Raw genomic sequence first — 26,989 nt, forward strand, 5'->3', positions numbered from 1 at the left:
ATCTCACCTGAAATTCTAATATGTTGTTGCTGCCAACTAGAGTTGGCAATATATGAATAAGGCAATGTTGTTGCTGCCAGCCAGAGTTGCCAAGCATCGCTGGATCCTTCTGACATGAATATAAATGAAGTGTCCTGTTCTCAACAGTCCTGCTCACCTCTTGCAAGCTCAAGTCTGTGGTTTCTTTTACTGAGTCAGTCCCTCTTCTATTTGGTCTTCCTCTTCTTCTGCTGCCTTCAGCTTTTCCTTGCATTATTTTCTTTCTCACCATCTAAACTAAGGGTGGGCCAATGATCACCCTCCATATGGTATTGTACTACAGGTTTCATCAGCCTTTTTTCACCCTTGGCTATGAACAACTGTCCATCCCAATGGCAAACTTCTGGTTCTCCACCCACGGCCCATAGTTGGACGAACAAGGAGCAGATGTTTCATGGAGAAGTGCCCATGGGGTGCTTCAGCCCCAGGAAATCCAAGAGACCTTGCATACCGAAAACACTGGAGCTGGCTTGGAAAGAAGCTATCTGAGCTGTATGGGGCTGCCTCCAAAAAGGCCCCGTCTCTCATGAAGGACAGGAGAGATGCTGACTAAGCAGGCTAGAATTAGAAACGTCTTCTCCGGGCTGAACCCAAATGTCCTTTTCCCTCTTTAGGGTCAGGCAAAGAAAAGCAAGACAAGGCGTTCTACAATTCGGCATGGTGCTGATTCCGTAAGGTTGCCCAGAAGCCCCCTCTCCCCTCCCCTACACACAAGAAATCCCAGTTACTGTACCTTCACACGATCATTCCTCTTCTTGCCCCCCAAGAGAAACATATTACCTCTTTGTCGAATGATTTCAACCTTGTGTAAAAGGCCTTCGGCCCACCTGATCCTTAGGCAATATGGCTGGACCAACACTTTGAGAAGTGACTTTTGAGAAGACTACAAGGCCTATAGTTCGTCAGCTTGCATGGCTGAAGGAAGCTGGGCATGATAGTCCCTCCTCTTACATTCTTTCTCACCCATGGACAGCACCACCACCTTTACGCTTTTCATTTTGCAGGCATGCCCCTCTCTTGGCGGCGTTACAAAGCTGAGAACGTGGCCGACGCCAGAAGGGCCACTTTGCACCCTCTTTCCATGATTACAAATGCAGAAGAAGGTAACACCACGAAAAAAAAAAATCAAACTATTTCATGGATTGAAAATCCACTTCTTCAGGCACAAAACCAGAATCCTGTGAGTAGTGCACAAAAATGATAAACGATTGTCCCAGAGATTCATGGCAAAAGAAGGGGATATTTAATCCATAAAAAGCTTGCATGAATTGTTTGATGTTTCGTAGCCTCAGGGCACATTGGTCTAGATTCTACATTTGTGATCGCTGAGTGCAAAAGGCGGATTCCCAGAGTGGTGTTGTGGGATAGAATGACTGGAGAACAGGGTTCGAATCCCCGCTTAGCCATGGGAACTCACTTGGGGTGTGGAAATAGTAAAACCTTCTGGAGGCCACATGGAGATGGCATCTGGTCTAGATGCCTTTAAAAGGGGATTGGACAGATTTCTGGAGGAAACATCCATCGCAGGTTGCAAGCCATGATGGGGATGTGTCATCTCCCAGGCTTCGACGGAAGGGACCTCCAAATGCCTGATGCAGGGGAAGAGGGGAATCAGGACACAGGTCTCTTGTGGTCTCGTGTGCTCTCAGAGACGTCTGGAGGGGCCATGGTGAGATACAGGAAGCTAGACTAGACGGGGCCCTTGGCCTGATCCAGCAAGGCTCTTCTTGTGTTCTTATGGATGGTTTCTTAAGGTCTTCGGGAGGAATTTTCTGAAGTTTTGACTTGCAGCTCTGCTGAATGTCTGGTGTCTGCTGGAAACTGAGGAGATGCCTTGGGTGACCCATGCATGCCATTGGGTGTCAGGCATCCTCAATTCAAAGACAGAGTAATCATCACTGTCATAAGGTTGAGACAACCTTTATGGCAGTGGTTCCCAACCTTGGGCCCCCACATATTCTTGTTCTACAACTCCCAGAAATCCTGGCTAGCACAGCTAATGGTGAAGGCTTCTGGGAGATGTAGTCCAAGAAAACCTGGGGACACAAGGTTGAGAACAATTGCTCCAGAGTACAGTGGTGCCCCGCATAATGGGCGCCCCGTTTAATGACGAATCCGCATAGTGAAGAATTTTTTGCTATCGTTTTTGCGATCGCATTGCAATGTTTTAAATGGTAAAACATCGCTTTGCGCAGATTGGTAAGCTGTTTCGCTTACCGATTTTCGCATAGCGATGTTTTTAGAACAGCTGATTGGCGGTTCCAAAATGGCCACCGGGTTAAAAAAAAAGGCCACCTGCTGTGTTTTCGTGCCCATTCCTCGCTTACCGGGCAGCGAAAATGGCGGCCGTATGGAGGATTTTCACTGAACTGTGAGTTTTTTGCCCATAGGAACGCATTAAACGTGTTTTAATGCATTCGTATGGGCTTTTTTGTTTCGTATAGCGACGATTCCACATAGCGATGATTTTTCCGGAACGGATTATCGTCGCTATGCAGGGCACCACTGTATAAGTAGCAAAAAATCTTATGAGAAACCATGGAACACGGGTAAAAAACCACTTCTTGCTCTGTAGTGGCGATGGCAGTAAGGAAACATCTTACTTCATCATCATGGATCTACGCAATCTCAGCTGGTGAGACTTTTTTTTAAATTGAACTCAGCATTCACATAAATGCTGAATTCTGGGCCAAATTATATATCTTGACTTAGGTGCGCCATGGAATGGAACAAAAAGCTTGAACCGAGTTCTATTGAGTACTGGAACTGTCCCAGATCACACTGGGACAATTAAGCACTCAGCAGGTTAGCCGTTTTAAAATCTCTGCTGAAAAGTGAGGAAAGGGGAACAGAAAGTTAGAATACCATGTAAGGCACATTCCAACATGGCATGAGCCAATGGAAAACGGGGAGGAGCTAGGCTTGGTTGACCAATCATGAATAAAAGACAAAGGATTGTTCCTGCATTTTCTAATTACTGAGTGTGTGGAGAGAGACCCTGAATGAGATAATTTGGAGTTTATATTGTCTTGTTTCTGCTTTGTTTGCTCATATACTGGATTGGTTAGGGTACATGTTGCCTTAGCTTGTTTAATTTTGGTTCCGGCACTCTGTGCGTGTATGTGAGACTGCATTGAATGCTTTCATTCTTGTCTGGGCTTTGAATGATTAGATTTTCGTCTGTTTCAGGCAGCCTCTCTTCAACACACACCTTCCTCTCTTTTTTCCCATTATAGGTTTCGGCTGTTCCTTTTTCCGAGGGAAAGTTCTGGGTTGAATGGGGTCCAAAGTCATGACTCCGCAATTAGATTGGTTTGGAGGGCTTGCACTCAGCCCTCGTAAATAGCTTATTATCGGTAAGCTGCAAATATCAAACACAGCTCTGGATGGTTTGCTGGTGACCCATTTCTGTTACATTTTGCAAACTGCTTGTTCTTATGTGAATGTTATCATTTTCACAGCCATGGAATTCTCTCTAGCCATTTTGCTTTTGACGTTTTTCAACTTGTACAGCCTATGGGCTCACTGCTCAGTGGTGAGACACACAAAACAGGCTCTTTATGCCCAGGTCTTTTTATAGATAGTAAAATCATCTAAGCTTATGTAACCCCTATGAAATATTGGCTGAACCTAAAAGGGCGGGGATAAAAAAGAGCAGGGTTGTGAGTAAGAGAGTTGAATCAGAAAGAGAAGGAGAACTGAAGAGTTTGGAGCTGCTGTTGCCACTTAAATTGCTAAGTCCCTTTGCCAACTCAGTGTAAAACTTGAATTGTTTTAATTGTTTTAGTTTATAATGTTTAATGGAACCCGCCCTGAATAGACTTTGCCTAGGGGGTGGGGGGGTTGGATAGAAATCTAATAAATAAATAATTAAATAAAAAATAAATACATATAATTCCTCTCTTTTTGAGTTGGAGGGGTTATATAACTGTGAATAAGAAGATATTTGTTCTGTGAAATTCTGTTTGCAAGGTTCATCAATAGATATCTCAGTAAACAAATAGCCCCATAGAACTTAAAAGACTTACACTTACCATCTCACTTTCAGGATCAAGTTGTAAATTAACAAATAGCCCATCATTAAGAGTAGAAATACATTAGCATTCCAGCAACAAGACATTAGAAGATCTTCGGGTCTGACCGAGCAATACCCACACACAAATTGTGTGCATGCTTCATAATGATCCAGATGCTAACTCACAAACTGAAAGAGGTATGAAATGTTCCTGTTGAGACAATCAGATGTTGTCAGCAGTTAAGGAATTTCCTTGCCTAAGAAAGGGCTAGCTATGATGTATAATTATGGTTGGTATGAGAAACAGGGCCTTTTCACTGACGGCCCATGATTACAGGATGTGTGTGCGGTTTCTTCCTTGATTGCTTTTAAGCAGTCTTAAAGCTCTGTTTTTTCAGTCTGTTTCCAAGTGAACAAAGACTCGATTTTATAATGCTAGTTTTGTAATTAGTATTAGGATAGTAATCGGAAGTACGTAACTGAAATCGTGTAGGTCACAACAGTTGTTTAAATTAACTATTACACAGAATTGTTACAAAGATTGACTTGCAAATTCTTTGAAAATACTTTGCTTTGGAATACACACACACACACACACACACACACACACACAGACACACAGACACACAGACACAGACACACACACACAGACACAGACACACACACACACACAGAGAGACTGTGTTGCAACCAGATGATTCACCTGGTTCTCCAGTTTCTTCCTTCCTGTTCTTCCTCACTTTCCTTTCCTATTTATTTTTACCTTGAATGATCAGCTGTAACAATCTGTAGTTTTCATGTCTCATAACATGACTAACGTATTCTAGCTCTATTTTTTTAATGAGTTACGATTTTGACATTGTTTATGTTTTTTGATCTTCCTTATTCATTATTTCTTGATCTTCCTTGTTCTTTCTGAAAACCCGTTTTAGGTTTTTAGGTTCCATTCTCCATCATAAGAAGGTGGCTGGCGGGCATCTCTGTTCTCATTTTTCAACCGAAATTCCAAAATGCTTGTATTTCTCACTGGGCGACAGGCTCTCATTTTGAATCTGATAACTATTTGTCTTGGGCTGCTCACGTTTTACTGATCACCATGGACCTGGTTCTAAACTCATTCCTCTGATTGCCTCGAGCAACTGTATATCTACCTAGCTACAGTACATCTTTGTAAATAAAGACACTCACTCTGCATGTGCATATCAATATATTTAGTGCATATATATCTATATATAGCTATCTATCCATCATGACCGTTAACAACGGATATCTTTAGCATCCCCGATTTTGTCTAATCCCTTTTTAAAGCTGTCTAAATTGGCAGCTATCCCTGCATCGTTTGACAACAAGATCCACAGTTAGCTACGCTGGACGCTGTGCAGAGAAGCCACCTCTCTTATCTGTCCTGGATCTTCTTCAACCGTTCAGCTTCCGTAGATTACCCAAGGTTATTATGAGACAGGAGGGGGAAAAATCTGCATATTGACTTTACTAGCTCTGTAGCAAACACAATATTGTATTTGTGGAGGCTTTCACGGCCGGGATCTAATGGTTGTTGCGGGTTTTTCGTTAGGAAAAGGAAAAACTTCAGAACACGGCCAAAGAGACCAAAAAACCCACAACAATCAAACACAATGTTATTCACCTCTAGCATGTCCCCACTGCACTTACTTTCCACCCATTAAGAAGCCCCCTGCCCAAGATACAAAATTCCTTCCCTTGATAGTCGTTGTAGGTTTTTCGGGCTGTTTGGCCGTGTCCTGGAGGTTTTTATTCCTAGTTCTGACTCCTGTCCTCTGACAATGCCGGCCACAGAGACTGGCGAAATGTGAGGAAGATAAACCTCCAAAACACGGCCAAACAGCCTGATAAATCTACAACAACCATACTTCCTAGTAAAGTGGTGCCCCGCTTGACGATTACCCCGTTTAATGACAAATCTGCTTTACTATGGTTTTTCCGTTTGACAATGATCGGTTCCTTGCTTCGGGAACCGATTTTTCGCTTTACGATGATCAAAACAGCTGATCGTCGGGTTTTCAAAATGGCCGCCCGCTGTGTAAAATGGCTCCCTGCTGTGCTTTAGGATGGATTCCTCGCATTACAGGCACTGGAAAATGGACGCCCTATGGAGGATCGTCGCTGGACGCTGAGATATTTCACCCATTGGAATGCATTGAACTGTTTAAGAAAGGTAACTGGCTGGATTGCTCCGTGAGTTACGTATCTGGCTGCAGAGATAGAAGTTGGGAGTTCGATTCCCCCACTGGGTGCCTCTGGGGAGAAGAGACAGCCTGGGTATCCTTGGGCCAGCTGCACAGTCCCAGAAGAAGAGAACAGGAAGTCACTTCTGCTACTCTCTACCTGGAAAACTCTGAAAAGAGTTACCGTAAGTCGGAATTCACTTGCCAGCCCTTGATTATTGTTATTATAAGAAAGGTGGAAACAAAAATCACGACGAATCTTATATTGGAGAGGGGAGGGGAATTTTCACTACCGATATAGCCGCAAGAGGTCACTCGAAAAGGAACCCAGCGTGTTGCTTCTTAGCTGTGATTACCTGTGACAGCATCTCAGGCATTAAGGACTTTAGCCTGACCTGATAGGCCAGTTCACAGCTGAACTGAAATGAGGGCCCCCCAGTCAGGTGGGTGCAGGTGACCAAGCAGCGCAATGATCTTTGAGTGAAAATATCTCCCAGCATGAAGCATCCATTTTTGAGGTGCGTGTGGGGCGGGGCTGGGAGGGTCCTTTTATTTTTAAAATTTAAAACCCTGGGTGGCTGCAGGCCAGAAAGAGGAACCGAGGATGAAGCGATGCCCGTGGTCCTGAGGAACAAGCCAAAATATCTGCGCAGGATAGGGTTTTATTGGGAGCAACTCAAATTCCACAAGGGCAAATCCTCACGCTTCTCCAGAACTTTTCAGGAGGTGAAGCGTTGCGAAAGGCAGGGGCAGTGAGCTCACAACTAACAAAAACTCAAGAAATCACATAAACGGTATATTTTAACACACAAGGCAAGGCAAGGGTTTAAAACCTGGCACGCACCGTTGGTAAGTCAGAAAGATTAAAAGTCATGCAGTGGGGCTTACTTCCAAGTTGGCCCTCAGCTGGAAGTAGGCCCTGCTGAATGCAATGGGATTTACTCATGAGGAAACTCATGCTTTAAGCCTGAACCCCTCTATCACTTCACCCAGGAATACGGCACTGTGCTTCGCAAGAGGCTTTACCTTCAAGTAGACCTATATAGTGGGGGTGTGTACAAGATCGAGGGTGTGGTCATATGTGGCCAAAAATTGGTTTTGAATCAGGTTTTGCATGTTGGAAATCAATTTTAAAAATTCTGATTACCCAACGCCCAGAGAAGCGTATTATTTTTTTGCCTGGAACATCTGTTGTTGTTGTGTTGTTGTTGTTGTTGTTGTTGTTTGGAAAACAAAGCATCATACTCAGCACGGAGAAGGTTGTTTATTTTAAATCATTGGTGAAACGGATGTATTTTGAATCATTTTGGCTTCTGCTGGTGTAAATTGTGTCTGTTGCATTTATCAAGTAAACGATGCCAGAATGACAGTTTTGCACAGCATGGAAACCTTGCAGTCCAATCACAGAGAGAAAAGTTAGAGTGGTCGTTCGACTAGATAGGCGGGGTATAAATGCAATAAATAAATAAAATAAATAAATAAAGTTGGGGGGGAAGTGCTTCTCTTTTTCAATCACAGATGGTCAATTTTGTTTGGCCAATTTCTCACTGCCACTGACCGATGTGCCTTCCTTCTGGCTAGCCCCAGCCATGAGTTACCTCTCTCTTACACCCTCCTTTCTTTGTTTCTCTCTCTCTCTCTCTCTCTCTCAATCTCTCTCTTTTTCACCATGCCCATGTGCAGGGAAAGCTTGTCATCCAATCTGTTTTAATTTTTTTCTGTCTGACACCTGAATTAGCACTACACCAAATTGCAAGAAACAAAAAAAAGTCATTAAAAATAACATCACAGCAACAGCGGCTAGTGGCCGAGAGGCAGGCAAGCACAAGGTCTTATTTATTTATTTATTTATTTATTTATTTATTTATTTATTTATTTATTTATTTATTTATTTATTTATTTATTTATATCCCATCTATCTAGTCATTTCGACCACTCTAGGCGGCTTACAACATAAAATGCAACAATTCTAAAAGCCTCAACCAGTATATACAACCCAGTTAAAAACTGATTAAAAGTTTTCCCAAGAGGGAAACACATCAAACCCCAAATCACATGACGGCCAGCTGACTTTATAGCAACTTCCAAAACCCTGATCCCTCTCCGGATTCTTTTTCATAGTGTAACTCCTGCACCCAAGGCGGAGTAAAACACCTCGCTTTCCAACCAAAACAACTACACTTCTCAGGCAAAAAGAAATCTGTGTTTCTTGAGCATCATGTGGTCAGCATTTTAAAACATTGATTTTAAACATGCTAAACGTGATTCGTTAACAACGTCTAACTGCACCCTTAACCAGGAGACCACCGCACAGCCATAATATATAGGAGAGAGTGCTTCTGCTCCAATTCAGGGGTGAAAACAGCTATGTGGTGGGCAAGGACCCTGCTGGATGCAATTTAATAATGCATTAAAGATATATTTTGATTATTTTAAAAATTGTTTTATTGATAGATGTTTAATTGTTTTTACTATAGTTTTTAATGGTGTTTTGAAAGCTGTGCTCATTGTTGTGAGTCAGCTTGGAGCCCCTATGGGGAGAAAGGTGGAATGAATGGATGGATGGATGGATGGATGAGTGAGTGAGTGAATGAGTGAGTGAATGGATGGATGGATGGATGGATGGATGGATGGATGGATGGATGGATGGATGGATGGATGGATGAGTGAGTGAGTGAATGAGTGAGTGAATGGATGGATGGATGGATGGATGGATGGATGGATGGATGGATGGATGGATGGATGGATGGATGAGTGAGTGAATGAGTGAGTGAGTGAATGAGTGAATGGATGGATGGATGGATGGATGGATGGATGGATGGATGGATGGATGGATGGATGGATGGATGGATGGATGGATGGATGGATGGATGGATGGATGAGTGAGTGAGTGAATGAGTGAGTGAATGAGTGAATGGATGGATGGATGGATGGATGGATGGATGGATGGATGGATGGATGGATGGATGGATGAGTGAGTGAATGAGTGAGTGAGTGAATGAGTGAATGGATGGATGGATGGATGGATGGATGGATGGATGGATGGATGGATGGATGGATGGATGGATGGATGGATGAGTGAGTGAGTGAATGAGTGAGTGAATGAGTGAATGGATGGATGGATGGATGGATGGATGGATGGATGGATGGATGGATGGATGGATGGATGGATGGATGGATGGATGAGTGAGTGAGTGAATGAGTGAGTGAATGAGTGAATGGATGGATGGATGGATGGATGGATGGATGGATGGATGGATGGATGGATGGATGGATGGATGGATGGATGGATGGATGGATGGATGGATGGATGGATGGATGGATGAGTGAGTGAATGAGTGAGTGAGTGAATGAGTGAATGGATGGATGGATGGATGGATGGATGGATGGATGGATGGATGGATGGATGGATGGATGGATGGATGGATGGATGGATGGATGGATGGATGGATGGATGGATGGATGGATGGATGGATGAGTGAGTGAGTGAATGAGTGAGTGAATGGATGGATGGATGGATGGATGGATGGATGGATGGATGGATGGATGGATGGATGGATGGATGGATGGATGGATGGATGGATGGATGAGTGAGTGAGTGAATGAGTGAGTGAATGAGTGAATGGATGGATGGATGGATGGATGGATGGATGGATGGATGGATGGATGGATGGATGAGTGAGTGAATGAGTGAGTGAGTGAATGAGTGAATGGATGGATGGATGGATGGATGGATGGATGGATGGATGGATGGATGGATGGATGGATGGATGGATGGATGGATGGATGGATGGATGGATGGATGGATGGATGAGTGAGTGAGTGAATGAGTGAGTGAATGAGTGAATGGATGGATGGATGGATGGATGGATGGATGGATGGATGGATGGATGGATGGATGGATGAGTGAGTGAATGAGTGAGTGAGTGAATGAGTGAATGGATGGATGGATGGATGGATGGATGGATGGATGGATGGATGGATGGATGGATGGATGGATGGATGGATGGATGAGTGAGTGAGTGAATGAGTGAGTGAATGAGTGAATGGATGGATGGATGGATGGATGGATGGATGGATGGATGGATGGATGGATGGATGGATGGATGGATGGATGGATGAGTGAGTGAGTGAATGAGTGAGTGAATGAGTGAATGGATGGATGGATGGATGGATGGATGGATGGATGGATGGATGGATGGATGGATGAGTGAGTGAATGAGTGAGTGAGTGAATGAGTGAATGGATGGATGGATGGATGGATGGATGGATGGATGGATGGATGGATGGATGGATGGATGGATGGATGGATGGATGGATGGATGGATGGATGGATGGATGGATGGATGAGTGAGTGAGTGAATGAGTGAGTGAATGAGTGAATGGATGGATGGATGGATGGATGGATGGATGGATGGATGGATGGATGGATGGATGGATGGATGGATGGATGGATGGATGGATGGATGGATGGATGGATGGATGAGTGAGTGAGTGAATGAGTGAGTGAATGAGTGGATGGATGGATGGATGGATGGATGGATGGATGGATGGATGGATGGATGGATGGATGGATGGATATTTTATTGTTCTATAAAGCTGAAATTCCAAGCAATTTTCCCTAGAGGTAAGTCCAGCTAACTCTGAATGGAGATGGGAAACTCAGTTTCACTTCTCCCACATTCATATTCTTCAAATCTCAGATTCTTCAGATCTAAATGTCAAGAACTTTTACCAGTTTTGATCAGTTCTTCAAAAATAAAATTCAGCGGGCTTCTTTTTCACCTACACTGGGCAAACTCAATAGCCGCCCCAAGTAGACTTTGTCTAGAGGGGTGGGGTATAAATTCAATAAAAGTAAAAAAAAGTAAAAAGTACAGCTACCCTGTTTTCCTCAAAACAAGACATAACCTGAAAATAAACCCTAGTATGATTTTTCATGATGCTCATAATATAAGCCCTACCCCAAAAATAAGCCCCAGTGAAGTGAACCCCGGCCTCCACCATTGTGCAGCAACCAGAAGAAGAGGACAGGACTGTATTTGGATAAATGTAAATTGTTGTATATGAAAAAAAATAAAACATTTCCTGAAAATAAGCCCTAATGCATTTTTTTTGAGCAAAAATTAATATAAGACCTTATCTTATGGATGGGGAAACACGGTATTTCCACCACGGGAGCGATCATGCCATGTGCTTGTCTTTCCTACAGATGTTCAAGATATGGCGCCTCTTAGGAAAAAGTGGTGAAAAGCCTCAATGTAGCAACTGTATGGCTGAATCAATAGGAATTCAATATGCGGACCTTCAACAATTAGCATTCAATGCCCAGTCTCTGGGTAGGCAAATCTGCTAGCTTTACTTTCTCTCCTGCCCTCCCTCCAGTTTCCCAAATATGGGGAAAATGTGAATTTTGGTTAAAATTTTCTTAAATATGAACTGAAATCAAATCTTTCCCCTTCCCTTTTTAGTGGTCAATCAGGCTAAACGGTGCACGGCCACACTTGAAGGCCAGACTATGTCCAGCCCACCCATTCTTGCCTGCTTCCTGGCCAGAGGTGGAAGGCCAGGACCCCTACCAGCGTTTGTCTCCCACCGAACCCCCATCCTAACAAGTACAAGAGTAAGTTTGTGTGGGGTGTGTGGAATGAGAAAATGAGGAGATAAAGAAAAAAGAAGGGAAGTGAGTGAATAAACTTATGGCCCACCCTTAAAACCAGCAGGTAGGCACATTTCTCATCTGGGGGCGGGGGGGGCACAGAATTTTTATTTTGTAAATCCTGAGAGTATGGTTACACTAGGCGGGAAAACTGTGTTTGAATCGAGTTTAGCATGCTTTAAACCCATTTTTTTAAAGTGGATTACATGATGCACATGGAAACATGGATTCTTTTGACAGGGAATCGTGTTTGGAGGTGAGGTATTTTACTCTTTCACCAGGGGGTCATTTATTTTAACTCAGATGCCAAATCGATTTATTCTGAATTGATTGGGCATGCATGAGGCAAATCCAAATGTGTAGATTGTGTCTGTGGGGCTTGCCACTCACTGGTGTGCCTTTCCACTCTTCCTCTCTGGCTCCACTCCGTGTGTGGTTTTTGTGTGTATGTATCCTTCCTTTTCAAGTCTAGTCAAAATGACTGGTCAGTTTCAGCACAGATACACCTTCAGTGTTTCCTTCCCTGCTTCACAAGTCATGTCAGTTTCAGCCCCGCTTGGTGTCTCCCCAATTGGCAAGCCTATTTTTCCCATCTGTAATACTTATATAGTGACATGCCAGTTTGAAATAGATAGATAGATGGATAGATGGATGGATGGATAGATAGATAGATAGATAGATAGATAGATAGATAGATAGATAGATAGATAGATAGATAGATAGATAGATAGATAGATAGATAGATAGATAGATAGATAGATAGATAGATAGATAGATAGATAGATAGATAGATAGATAGATGGGCAGCCATCTTGAGGGGGGAAATGCTCTCTCCTTCACAAGCCTTGGTTATCTCTCTCTCTCTCTGTGTGTGTGTGTGTGTCCGGTGAAGAGTCTTCGTAGCAATATGCCAGTTTGAAACAAATAAATAAAAAAACCAGCAGCTAGCATGAGAGGGGAAAGTGTTCCTTCTCTCTCCCAAGCTTAGAAGCGGCTGGGTTTTTTCTTGCCTTCTCCGTTGCCAGCACCGGCTGCCATTCCCTCACTCCCGTCTATATGTGTCTCCTTCGAGGAGCCATAGCGATGTGCCAGTTTGAACTAAAGATTTTTAAAAATGAAAAATATTAAAAATAACCCCAACGCAGCAGCGGTGACTAAACAGAACAAGGGTGGGGGGTGCAGGAAAAAAAACATCTATAGCAATGGTTGTAAAAGTCTGTGTAGCCCCCCTCGGCCGATATACAGCACAGCTTTAAAATGGATTAAATGTTTTCCCAAGAGGGTGCACACAACGTCCCAAATACCATGTGACTACCATGTGACGCTAACCCGATTTCAAAAACCTCTGATCCAACCGTTGATTCATGTTCAGGGTGTAGCCGCACTCTGAGTTGCAAACAGGATGCACTCGTGTTCTCTGATTTGGTTTAGGGGAGGGTGCGATATGGGGGGGGGCTGATTGGGTCTTGATTTAGTTTGGTACAATCCATGACCCACTTGTTTCGGTTTTAGAAGACGTGGCTGGGCTAGCCTGTGCTACCATGTCAGGCAAAGAGCAAAACAAAATAAAAATAAAGAAGTCAAAACGGTTCTGACACCTTAAAGGCTAACGGCGATATTCTAATGTGAGCTTTGGTGGACAGGTGCCCTCTAGCACTCTCGTGTGGTCCCACAAAAACGCACGCTAAAATATAGCTGTTAGTCTTTAAGGTGCCACGACACGTTTGTCTTCTTTATTTTATTTTATTTTTGTTTTGTTTTGGCTTGCTGTGGTCCGTGCACTAAATATCAACTGCTTTCCAAATTCCGTGCATTGGAAAATTTAGTCCCATTTTTCCCTGGTCTCTCTCTCTCTCTCTCTCTCTCTCTCTCTCTCTCTCTCCAACCTCCCCCAAGCAGCTGTCAATCAAGCAGAGCAATAACGAGGAAACGTGAGTTGCTGTGACGATGCTGTCACACATCACATGTTTAAGGAACCTAAGAAGAGCCCTGCTGGATCAGGCCAAGGGGCCCTTCAGTCCAGCTTCCTGTATCTCACCGTGGCCCCACCTGACGCCTCTGGGAGCACACGAGACTATGATACTTGGCTTCTGATCCCCCTCCCCTGCATCTGGCCTCTGGAGGTCCTTTCCTTCGAAGCCTGGAGATGATACATCCCCATCATGGCTTGTCACCTGTGATGGACTTTTTCCTCCAGAAATCTGTCCAATCCCCTTTTAAAGGCATCTAGGCTAGATCACTGGTTCTTAACCTTGGGTTACTCAGGAGTTTTGGACTGCAACTCCCAGAAGCCTTCACCACCAACTGTGCTGGCTGGGGTTTCTGGGAGTTGCAGTTCAAAAACATCCGAGTAACAAAGGTTAAGAACCACTGGGATAGATGCTTTCCCCACATCCTGTGACCAGCAGTTCCACAGACTAACAACATGCTGAGTCAAGAAATCTTTTCTTTTGTCTCTTCTCACTCTCCCAACACTCAGTTGGAGTGGATGTCCCCTGGTTCTAGTATTGAGAAGGAAAGACCTTCCCTCTAGCCACTTTATCCATCTCATTTTAGACGTCTCCATCGTGTGCCACCCCCAGCACCTTTTCTCTAGACTCAAGGGCCCCAAACGCTGTTGCCTTTCCTCATCAGGGAGGTGCCCCAGCCCAGTCACCCTTTGAACCTCTTTCTTCTGCCCCTTCTCTAGTTCATATTATTGGGCATTTTAGGAAAGAACTAAAGACATGGTAGGGTCGCTTGGTGTCTTCAAGGACAGTTGAAGGTCCTGCACACCACAGTTGATGGATGAGGGTGGGCTGGGGGTTGACTTTAGGGCCTCCTTTCCCCTTTATAGCAGTTTACTCTTGAGGATGGAAATCCCATTTCAAGAAGTGAAGTCTGACTAAGTTCTCTTCCACAATGTGTCAGTCTCATGGCATGCTACATGATGTTCATGATGCGGTATCCCAACATGACTGTCTCTTTAGTGGAGGGAGCCGTGTTCGTATCTGGCAAACTCCAGAGAAACAAAACAAAAAGTGGGCTATTATATTTTAACGTGAGCGTTTGTGGACCACGTCCACTTCTTCAGACCTATGGATGCTTGTGGTCTCTGTAATTCATTCTGTATTTCATGTTCCCCATACGTCTGAAGAAGTGGACGTGGTCCACGAAAGCTCACATTAAACTATAATAGTCTTTAAGCTGTTTTCGTCCTTTTGTTTCGTTTTGTTTCTTTAGATTTTGCCTGATTTCCCAACATTCCCCTCCCCCCAAAATGATATCTGTAAGGAATGATGGTCTTTAGCTCAGAGCTGTTCCCCACTTATTTAAACTGTCCCTTCCCGGCTGTAAAAGAGAAAACAACATACAGCCACAAGAGAGGAAGCCAGTTCTAAGATCCTTATTCTGTTTTGTTCACTCAATGTGGGACCCAGAAATCTGATCCAGCACTCCAGGCTCAGCACAAAACGGCTCGCCTCAGGCCATGGGAAACTAAGAAAATCTGCTTCAGTTTGCCTCGATAAACTCTATTTATATGAGATATACTCCAGAACTGCATGTGGTGTACTTCAGAAAGACAAACAAGTGGGTCCCGGATCAAATCAAGCCGGAACTATCTCTGGAGGCAGAAATGTTGAGACTGAGGCTACCCTACTTTGGGCAAATCCTGAGGAGGCAGGATTCTCTGGAAAAGACCATAACGCTGGGAAAAGTGGAAAGCAGCAGGAAAAGAGGAAGACCCAATACAAGATGGACTGGCTCCCTAAAGGAAGCCACGGGCTTGAGTTTGCAAGAGATGAGCACGGCAGTTGAGGGCAGGCCATTTTGGAAATTGCTCATTCATAGGGTTAATATGAGTCAGAAGCGACGTAATGAGAAATAACAATAAAAATATTCCTGTAGCCCATGAAAGCTGCCAGAAAATGCTGACCTGTGTCCTCTCCCTTGAGGGTATATGAATCTAGATTGGCGAAGGACAAGGAATCACAAAAGCTACTGATTTCAAACCGAATTCGGCTTGTGTAGTTTACAAAATCGTTGTTGCTAACAAATTGCATTGATGTTCAGCTTTCTCTTCCACAAGCTCAAGGCGTTGGACGTGACTCTCGCTTGATCTTCAGCACGACAGCCTTGTGAGGCAGGCCACACTGAGAAAGACAGTCGCTAGCCCCTAGTCACCCCCCAAGAAGTTCATGGCTCAGTAGAGACTCAAAAATGGACTCTCCGAGTCCTCATAAAATACCTTAACCACTAGGCGCCACTACCTTAGCATCCCCCACAGAGGCTGAAGCATATGGTTATTTCAGACCCAGATTCACGGTCTTGGAGTCCGTCCTCACAGTGTGGTCTTAAATGCATCTATCTTTCCAAAGACAGCAGGATATTGGAGAGGGAATGTACAAAATTATATGCATTTGTGATTATTTTTACCAACAACATACTGGGTCCCCTAGAAGTGGGAATTCTGTTACTGGGTCCAGATGAACTAATTAAATTGGCCGAGCCTTGCATAACCCAGACTTTTTTCTCAGCTGCAAGGGGTTATTTTTTGCTCTCCCCCCCCCCTTTTAAATGCATTTCTTAAATTTAATAAAGTTGAAGGTCGTTGGAAAGACAACCGCATAACACGGAGACGTTTTCGACTCGTTTGCCACCGTTACAAGCGTGAGAAACGCGCCCGCTACGAGAGAGGGCGAGGAAGCAAAGTGGAGATGGAAAATATTAAGCACCGTTTTTCCTTGGAGGCCTCTTTCCCTCGGTCGAAAGAGCAAACCATCCAACCAGTTCAAAGCCTGTACTGGCTGCCTGCCAACGTAGGCTTTGAAGCCACAACCTGGCTGTCGACTCGAATAGGACTTCCGTAGAGTAAAAAGGCTCTGCGGATTGCAGCTAGAATCCAAGCCAAGTCGCTTGGCGAAACCTGGCTTGCAATGTGCAATACGATTGCCAAATCAATTAATACCTATCTCCTTCGTGACTCACCTCAGGGAAGGGAATTCAAAGTTCATTGCTGAGTCCCATTCTTTCCGTCCCAAATCAGTGGACTGCGTTCTCCTCTTTCGACCGGCAACAGGCGGAGAACATCCGAAACAAAGATTGGTTTCAGAGCAAAAAAAAGGCATCTGCGGCTTCTGGAGGTCGAGCCATTGGCTAGAAAAGTTCTCATGAAGCTCCAGATGTCAATCCATTTTTCTATCCCATTGGAAACCCGGTGCCACATCTGCCGAGGGCCTACGTGAGCAGAGGGGCCCTGCTTCTCTTAAAGCATGGGAAGAAAGTGGCCGGTTATTCTTCCTGTTTAATGGCCGGCCTGGACAGGATTAGGGTGAGCAGAAAAGAGGATTAGGGAGAAAGCACCATCTGCAAAGATGAGGCTAATGAGGTTACAAAGATTTATGAGCTTCGCCACCGGCACAGCTGATGGGGTACCCTCGTTGCAGTGGATCAGGCCCGGCCACCTCAAAAAGATGGGTCAATGTGGTCTTTCATGCAAGATTTAGGCCATACCCTTGAAAGTATTTTAAAATCGGAGGCTTGTGCAATGGAAACTTCTGCATGACTATTCAGGGGTAAACCCCACAGCTTCTAGTGAGCCTTACTCCCCAGGAAGGATTGTAGCATCCCCTGTGCATTAATTAATTAATTCATTAAACACCTAATCCCCTTTCTCCCACTGCTCAGATTGTGCTCTGCGGATGGTTTGCAGGCATTTCTAAATTTTAAACGCATGGCTTTTAGATGGTCTTGAAACTGATAAATATGGATAAAAGATTGATCAACAAACATTGATGAATATACTTTGCACTGACGACTACATTGTGGTCGGTGGCACCCGGTCCTTGCAGGAGAAGCATTAAAGATTGGTTTATATTGCACCTCCCTTCGTTTCTGCTGTGTGCATAACGAGAAGATAATATAGTAGAATGACACAGAGTTGAGAGTAAGGTTGACAATCACAGGGATCAGAGTTTGTCTCTCTCTTCTTGTAACAACATGGAACTACAACACCCTGGCAGGCAGCTATCCAACTGGTGCTTAAACGAGGGATATCCCACCTTCATCCATTTCTTGCAGTCTCCTGGCTGAGTCCTAATCCTTGGGAAGTTTCTCCTGATGGTTATCCAAGAATCGGCTTCAGTTCCTGAGAAGACAGAGAGCTTGTGTAGTTTGGAAGCCATGCGCTAGTGCCGTATAAATCAGCACATTTTATAGTCTCGGAAGTCATACAGTCACAGGTAACTAGTCTTCCGTTCTTTATTCATATCAGAGTGTTTACACTGCAACACGTCTGATACAAATAACGAAAGATCAGAGCATTGCACCATTTACAAACATATGGATGTCTATTACATATGGGTAAACCTTAAGCACAAGTTAAAATGCGAAAATAATTTGATTGCTTTTGACCAGAAGCCGACTACTTCAGTCGTGTTATTTTGGCCATTTGCTAGGTCTTCTTTTGTACACGTGGTGGGGCATAAATTGCATGCATATAAATGTTGCATGGATTGAATTTCTCCACAGTTACAGAAAATTTGTCCTGTATCCAAGTAGCCCCGTTTTACTTGATTATTCTTTGATCTTCCTACTTCCTGCTTCCAAGTGTATTAAATGACTTCTAGATGGTCCAGCCACAGTCTTGTCCCAGTGGGAGACATTCTTCAGCGTTTAGCCATTCAACAAGTTGTGTTGTTTTTCTTCTCTATAGGTTTAGAAGACTACCCTCTTCTGGTTTAATATTTAGAGCATGAGAAAGGTGCAGAAAGCTTTCCCACAATTACAGCCACTGTGAGTCTGGTGTGGTGTGGTGCTGGAGAAGACTCTTGAGAATCCCTTGGACTGCAAGGAGAACAAACCTCTCCATTCTGAAGGAAATCAACCCTGAGTGCTCCCTGGAAGGACAGATCCTGAAGCTGAGGCTCCAAGACTTTGGCCATCTCATGAGAAGAAAAGACTCCCTGGAAAAGACCCTGATGTTGGGAAAGTGTGAAGGCAAGAGAAGGGGACGACAGAGGAGGAGATGGTTGGACAGTGTCACCGAAGTGACCAACATGACTTTGACCCAACTCCAGGAGGCAGTGGAAGACAGGAGGGCCTGGCGTGCTCTGGTCCATGGGGTCACGAAGAGTCAGACATGACTTAACGACTAAACAACAACAATGGGTCTGGTGCTGTATTAACTTACATATATCATTCATTACAGTATTTGCTAGTATCTCTCAACATACTTCTGGAGGTGTAATGCCAGCCAAATAATAGATATTTTCAACCGTGGTAGTTTCAGGCAGCTATTAACAATCCTGCACGATTCATTAAGAGCTACAGCCACTTATTTGGCATGTGCTGATTTATACCAAGTGGCACTAGTATCTTCTGTTGTGGAGTAGCACAGGGACAAAGCGATTGCGCTTATTGTTTGGGCATGGCCAATTCCATCTGACCCAACTAATTTCCTAAATTAGTTATTTCTGGCGGCAAATTTCTTTTTGGTGTTTAGATGATGTTTCTTGTTATTTTATAGGAAACGATTAATTTAACTAGCAATTTTAAAAATATCATCTTTCAGGTGTCCTAAGTCATCGCTAAGCTATTTAGATGAGATGAATAACACCTAGTTACTTTCAAAAGTTAGTTTTAAATGGCATTTTAAAGGATTTTGTTGTGCTCTACGCCCTTCTTTTATCCATCAGTATTCTTTCAAAATTTCCACGGGACAATATCAGAATTAGCCACTAGAAGGCACCAAAGGGTATTGTTTTGTGTTTTTTCCTGTCCTGTTATTAAGAGCCATCCAAAGCATTTCTGCAAAAGGTTAAATTCTGAACTCTGCTGTAGCTGAGCCCCTGTTGCCTGCTTCGTGGTGAGATTACAACATCGAGGAGTGACCTTCAGACAGAGGCTGAATTAAATTTCTAGGATTTTTTTTGGGGGGGGTGTTATCAGATCAGATTGATAATTCCCACTTCTCTCTCTCTCTCTCTCTCTCTCTCCCTGCTGATGCCTCACTCTTTCCCAGAGAAGTGTGACATGACAGCCAGTTTTTGATTGTCCTGCCTCTCACACTGCTGCTGTAGTCAGCTGGAACAGCTTCCAATGGAGCGGCTACAAAGCCTTTCACTTCGGCTGAAGCAATCACATCGCCTGAACCAATATGAAGGGGTCTGATTCCAAAAAAGGAGATGCTCCAGTGGTGGATAGGAAAAAAAGCATGGGGAGGGGGGGAATTCTGAGCTGATTCACATGGATTTGTCTCCGTTGTCGTTGCACGCTAAGAGAGAAGAAAATCCCCTAGGACTTGATCAGAATGCCAAGTAGATTGGATTGATCTCCTAACCTTCCATTCTTCTGTATGCATTCTCAGGCTTTCATAGAATCACAGAATAATTGAGTTGAAAGGGGCTTATAAGGCCATCAAGCCCAACCCCCTGCTCAAGGCAGAGGAACGCACATCATAGCAGATCTGACAAACAGTTGTCCAATTGTCTCTTGAATGTCTCCAGGGCTGGAATGTTAACTACCTCCCGAGGTCACTGGTTCCACTGTTGTACCGTTCTAACAGTTAGGAAGTTTTTCCTGATATTCCATTGAAATCTGACTTCCTATAACTTGAGCCCATTGTCGCGTGTCTTGCACTCTGGGATGATTGAGAACAGATCTTGACCCTTCTCTGTAGGACAGCCTTTCAAGTCTTTGACAAGTACTATCCTATCACCCCTCAGTCTTCATTTCTCAAGGCTAAGCATGCCTGATTCTTTCAGCCTTTCCTCCAAGGGCTTGGTTTCCAGCCCCTGATCATCCTTGTCGCCCTCCTCTGAACTTGCTAAAGTTTGTCAGCATCCTTCTTGAAGTGCAGTGCCCAGAACTGGACACAGGACTCTCAATGAGGCCTAACCAGTGGTAAATAGAGTGAGATTAGTACCTTGTGGGATTTAGAGACTAGATTTTAGTTAATGCATCATAAAATGGCATTGGCCCTTTTTTTGCAGTCACATCATACGGTTGATTCAGGTCGAGCTTTGCTCTTTGGTTTATAGGGTGATAACACAGTCCTACCTTACCAGGTTTTTGCAAGATTACTGAAGTCACGTATCTGATGCTGTTTGGACATGCACTATCTAACTACCCAATGTTGTTATTAAATCCACCGTTCTTGTTCATAAGACACCCACATGCTCCTTGGCATCTGGGCTCCATCATTTTGGCCTTTGATGAATCAGTGTCTTTCCTCAACCCCCGGACGTATCTTGTATAAATTCAATTTGAATACTCAGACTGTGCCTTCATTCACGTCAGTGGCTGTTTTCTCCCCGCCCTGCGCCACATCATGATACTGGCCTGCCTCTGCTTCTGATTAGAGTCGCACCAAACTCATGCCTAGGAAAATTTGGGAGGGTGTGGATAAAGAGGGGAATTGCCAGATCTCGGGCTGTGCGCAGACCGAGACTCGTCGTTGGTGGCGTAACAACGCTGTCAAGGTGCCAACAGGTGAAAGACGAAAATCTTTTAAAGAACCCAATCTTGAGAATAGGATACACTATAAAAAGGCAGAGCTGGAAAGGTGATGACTTAAGTAAATGAGCCAGTTCAGCAGAGAGAGGGTGGGAAGAGAATATTCTTCCTAGAGGGAGGGATCATCCATCCAAAATTATCACTAGAAAAACTGGGTATTTGGGAGATGATAGGGCTTTAGTGCAATATCTCACCTTTTTTGGGGTAGGGCAGAAGAGAAATTGTATTTCATAAAAAGTTCACTGCAAAGCATCTTGACCAGTTCTAATTCTAACCAACGATGTTCCCCTCTGGATGGTTAGGAATCCAATTCACATCAGCCTCAGCCGGATTTGCCGAGCGTGATGGATTATGGGAAATGTAGTCCACAGTATCTGGAGGCTACCAGACTACTAGCAAGGAAGGGTGCGATCAGACGGAGGGAATGACATGCATCCGATCACACTGGAAAGAGTCACTTGAATGCATCAAAGCAACCCTTCTGTCTGTTGGAGTTGCGCGACTGGCCGTCCTGTCGGAATTAAGTCACATCGCTGATTTGACTTGGAATTTTTTTAATTCAAATGACTCAGACTTGACTTGTGACTCTGAACCCAACAATCCCTCCCTATTTTCTGGGGGCGGGGGGGAGCTTATTTTTAATGGGGACTCGAACTCGGGACTTGGACTCAAAGACTTGCTGACAGCCCTGCAAAGGAGTAACCCTAACAGATTGGGGTCAAGTGGGATTGGGTGCAGGTTAGAGTCTGGCTGGATTGCAAAGCCCGGCATGTCATGTGATCACTGGGAAATAAATTGGACCGGCCCGCTCCAGAATGAAATCTAGTTTCTTGTAGGATCACCTCTTAAGGCAGTTCTCTAAGACAAGCTCAAGGCCCTGTGATTTCAGTGCTCAGCCTGGAGGGGTCTGAAGTCTGAAGCCAACCTTAGACTTGGAGGATCAAAGCTGGAGATGTGGCATCTCTTTGGGAGGGGTTGCAAGAGGGAGATACTGTACGGGGGAAGCACTTAAATACCTGCTTGCCTTCTTTGTATGTGCAGTGTTCCCCCGAAAATAAGACAGGGTCTTATATTAATTTTTGCTCCAAAAAACACATTAGGGCTTATTTTCAGGAGATTGTTTTATTTTTTTTCATATATAACCATCTACAGTGGTGCCTCGCTAGACGATGATAATCCGTTCCACTGAAATTGCTATTTACCGAAATCATTGTCTAGCGAATAGCATTTCCCCATTGGAATGCATTGAAACCTGTTTAATGCGTTCCAATGGGGAAGAATCATCGTTGTCTAGCGAAGATCAGCCATAGGAAAGCCGCTTTGCGAACCGCCGATCAGCTGTTTAAATCACTGTCTTGCAAAGCTTAGGTCCCAAAAACACCCGTTTTGCAAGCATGGAGGGAGCTGTCAAAATCGTCGTCTAGCAAAAATCGGTTTGCGAAGCAGGGACCAAACATTGTCCAGCTAAATTCCCCCACAGGAATCACTGTTTTGCGAATCGCTATAGCAATTGCAAAAAGTCAATGTCTAGCGAAAAAACTGTCATGCAGGGTAACTGTCTAGCGAGGCACCACTGTACCTTCATTCAAACACAGTCACGTTCTCTTATATTACGAGCATCCTGAAAAATCATACTAGGGCTTATTTTCAAGTTAGGTCTTATTTTGGGGTTAACAGAGTATGTTGAAACAAACAGACAGACAGACAAATAAATGGGCTTTCTAGTTATCAAGCTCAGCTGATAAGATCATGTAGTTATTTAATTTATATCTCCCCCCCCCCCGCAAGAATATTCCACAGCCCTGAAGGGACCAGCAGTGTCCGCAGCAAATCTGGCTTAGGACTGGCAGCTGAAAGAAGAAATGAAACTCTTTCTATTTCTCAGCGGTTTTAGGTCTCTGGCTGTAGAGCCAGAGGTTGGGAGTTCGATTCCCCCACTGGGCCTCCTTGACAGAGGGTCCTTTCCAGCTCTGCCATTCTGTTGCTGTTATTCTGCACTCATGCAGTCACTTTTTCTTTTCCAATTATAGATTCACTTAATTTTCACAAGGTTGTGACAATGTTTTTTTTTTCTCTGTGTGTATTATGTGGTCTGCCAAATTTTTATTCCTCTGGATCTGTTCTGCAGCTTTAAATGTGATTTGCTACTGATTTTTTTTAATAAATTCTATGCCCCACAATTTTAAATGAAGAACAGCCAAGAGATCTGTTAACTAACAGAAATTAAATTCACCTTGGCTGATAGGGTGCCTGCAGGAGTCTTAACTCCTTTTTTTTCAAATGGATTGACTTTGATTACTGTATTTATTTTTCATTGCTTCTTTGTTCAGTTTGTTTTTAACTGGCTTGTAATCTATTCTTTAAAATGTTTTTTTCCCAAAGTCCCGAGCTTAGTAGGGGCAGTGGAAGACAGGAGGGCCTGGCATGCTCTGGTCCATGGGGTCACAAAGAGTCGGACAGGACTAAACGACTAAACAGCAACAATAGAATAATTATTATACAAAAGGCAAGGCTTACTGTCCTGTCAGGAGCTTAAGCAACAACAACAAAGATGATGATGATATGGCATCAGGTTAGCCAGATGATGATTTGCCCAGATTTGCAAGGGTGATGATGTCAATTGTCCCCCTCAAACGTCCTTGCTCCTCCCCGTCTTCACCACCACCGACCGGCATGGCAACTGAGAGAAGGTGGTAGCAGGAGGGAGTGCATTTTCGCCACCACCAAAGTATTTTTTAACAGTGGCTTGATGGGCACCAAACAAGGATGTTGCCAAGTCCCGAGTTCGAATCCAAGCTTTGGTACTAAGTCCCAAGCTCCCGAGACCCTCTTGAAAACAAGCTTTTTTCACCAGAAAAAGGGAGGTGCGGGCAGGTTCTGAGTGGTGACCTGAGTTCGAGTCACGCGGGGGGAAGACTCTGAGTAGAGGCACCAGTGTGATTTATGTCCGACTCGACAGCAAGTCTTGGGATCTGATTCCCAGCCCTGATGAAATCTCCACGAACGACGTGCTACAAATTCAGCAACCCCAGTGGTGTCCAAGGCCAGACCCCCCAACCTTTTCCCACTTGAGGAATGGACAAGACAGCACCTCTCTACCCCAATTCCATGTACAGAGTCATGTTTGGGGGATGTCACCCAACGTGGTTGCACCGAGCTGCCGAATCGGAAGCCCAAAGAGCCGTGATGATGATGATGTCCAAACTATGATGGAGGGGGAAGAGGAGGAAGAAAATGTGTGTATTGTGCCTGCTTTGGAATGCATGAATGGCTTCGTTCTGATGGAACCTTTCATGTTCTCCTTTTCATGGGACGGTTTTGTGCATCGCAAACTGTCTCCTAGCAACCGATGCCAAGGAGGATGGCCAGTTTATCCGCCGAGGGTGTCGAAGCAGTCCTTCATCTGGAGGTAACTGTGAGGCAGAAAAAGTTGGAGCGGGTTTTTATTATCCAGCGAGGTGGGCAGGAAGGTTCACAGAAGTCTCTCTGAAATATTATACGCTCAGCAGTTAGCTGGGTTTGTCGCTTTCATGGGTCAAGACGAGGCGGGTAGATTTTTGAAGCAAACGCTGCCGGCTGGATTTACATAAGGACACCTTTCCACCCTGGAATTTGGGATCAGGAACTGAATTTTGGGGCTCAAGGGTTTGAAATCTCAGGTTTTAAATGCAGATTCCCCCCATTGAAATTTGTGTGTGTGTGTGTGTGTTTTAATGTACAAGCAAGCATTTGGGTGCATGAAGGAAGTGGGTGTTATTTTTTTGATGACACAGTATTTCTGAAATATAATAATAAAATTGCTGGATGTTTTCATACACATGTTTTAGTTCTATGTTTATGTTGTGTTAGGGTGGCAGCGCTGTGGGTTAAACGGCATAAGCCTCTGTGCTGCAAGGTCAAAGACCCACCGTCGTAAGATCGAATCCACGCGACGGAGTGAGCTCCCGACGCTCATCCCGGCTCCTGCCAACCGAGCCGTTCAAAAGCATGTAAAAATGCGAGTCGATAAATAGGTACCACGTTGGTGGGAAGGTGATGGCATTCCGTGTCTAGTCGCACTGGCCACTTGACCACGGAGACGGTCTATGGACCACTGCTGGCTCTAGGGTTTGGAGACAGGGATGAGCACCGCGCCCTAGAGTCCAACACGATTGGACTAAATGTCAAGGGGAACCTTTACCTTATGTTGTGTTGTATTATAGGGAGGTTCTTGTTTTTAACCTCACTGTTCCTTAAGTTGCACTGGATGACTTATAGCAGTGGTCCCCAACCTTGGGCCTCCAGATGTTCTTGAACTACAACTCCCAGAAGCCTTCACCACCACCTCTGCTGGCCAGGATTTCTGGGAGTTGAAGTTCAAGAACATCTGGAAGCCCAAGGTTGGGGACCACTGACTTATAGAATAGTTCCATCAGCATCTCTAGCACAACAAAGGCCAGCTAGCAAGAATCTGAGCAAGTGGGGGTCAACAGCTGGAATGGAGGCCCGTGTGCAGATGTGGAACTGGGTCTTTCCAGCCAGGCCAACACTGCCCATGACTGCATGCTAGGTTTTATTTAAATGGTTTCTGTTCCAACCTATGCTGTTGTTAAGGTGCTATCAAGTTACCTATGACTTATGGCAACCCTGTAATGAGAGATCTCCAGAATGTCCCATCCTCCACAGCCCTGCTCAGCTCTTGTAGACTCGAGCCTGTGGCTTCTTTTACAGCGTCAGTCCATCTCACATTGGGGTCTTCCTCTTTCCCTGCTGCCTTCCACCTTTCCCAGCCTGACGGTCTTTTCCAAAGAATCCGGCCTCCTCGCAATGTGTCCAAAGTTGGACAGTCTCAGTTTCATCATTTTTGCTTCCAGAGATAGTATAGGCTTGATTTACTGTAGGACCTACTTGTTTATCTTTCTTGGTTGCTGTCTCCCTTTGAATTGATGACTGAACCGAGGTATACAAAATCTTCAACAGTTTCAACTTCTTTATTGTCAACATTAAAGCAGCATACAGTAGTTTTGTAGTCATGGTTTTTCTTAACATTCAACTGTAGTCCTGCTTTGGCACTTTTTTCACTACAAGTCATTGGTGTTTTCTGCTAGTAAGATGGCGTCATCTGCATATCTTATATTACTTGATGTTTCTTCCACCAATTTTCAACCCTCCTTTACCTGAATCTAGTCTGGGTTTTCTTATTATATGTTCTTGAAGAGATAAGAGGATAAACGGCACCCTTGCCTGATACTTTTGCCTCCAGGAAAGCATTCTGTCTGTCTCACCATATGAGTTGTACGTGTCAGGACAATCACGTGCTGAGGTAACCCCTGAATAGGATGCTAGCCTAAATATTTAGGTAGACATTGTCTAGAGGGGCGGGGTAAAAATTTAATAAATAAATAAATATAATAAAATAAAATAAATATTTCTAATTACTTAATCAGAGAGGGATTCTAACTCTGTGTAAATAACATTTCTACATTGGCATCTAGGCATATAAATTAGCATATGCAAATTTTATACACATTTGTGGCCTCTCTTTTTTTCATGGGATGCCTAAGTGGCCAATCCAGCTAGCCAAGTAATAACCAGGAG

The 26,989-nt window shown here is 44.2% G+C and overlaps 2 protein-coding genes across 2 annotated transcripts in view; one reads left to right on the plus strand and one right to left on the minus strand.

Annotated features, from left to right (window-relative positions):
• The window catches only part of RP1L1 (RP1 like 1), a 62,731-nt gene extending 41,708 nt beyond the window's left edge, over positions 1–21,023 (minus strand). The window contains exon 1 of the mRNA XM_072986642.2: positions 16,886–21,023. The gene's annotated coding sequence lies outside the window, so the exon portion shown is untranslated. The remainder of the gene's footprint in view (positions 1–16,885) is intronic.
• A 3,629-nt stretch (positions 21,024–24,652) lies between these two features.
• C1H8orf74 (chromosome 1 C8orf74 homolog) overlaps positions 24,653–26,989 on the plus strand; it is a 32,488-nt gene continuing 30,151 nt past the window's right edge. Inside the window, exon 1 of the mRNA XM_078381794.1 lies at positions 24,653–24,821. Coding sequence (XP_078237920.1) covers positions 24,762–24,821 — 60 coding nt within the window. The 5' untranslated portion in view covers positions 24,653–24,761. The remainder of the gene's footprint in view (positions 24,822–26,989) is intronic.

This window comes from Pogona vitticeps, chromosome 1 (assembly GCF_051106095.1).
Source record: "Pogona vitticeps strain Pit_001003342236 chromosome 1, PviZW2.1, whole genome shotgun sequence".
In the NCBI taxonomy this organism is placed as follows: domain Eukaryota; kingdom Metazoa; phylum Chordata; class Lepidosauria; order Squamata; family Agamidae; genus Pogona; species Pogona vitticeps.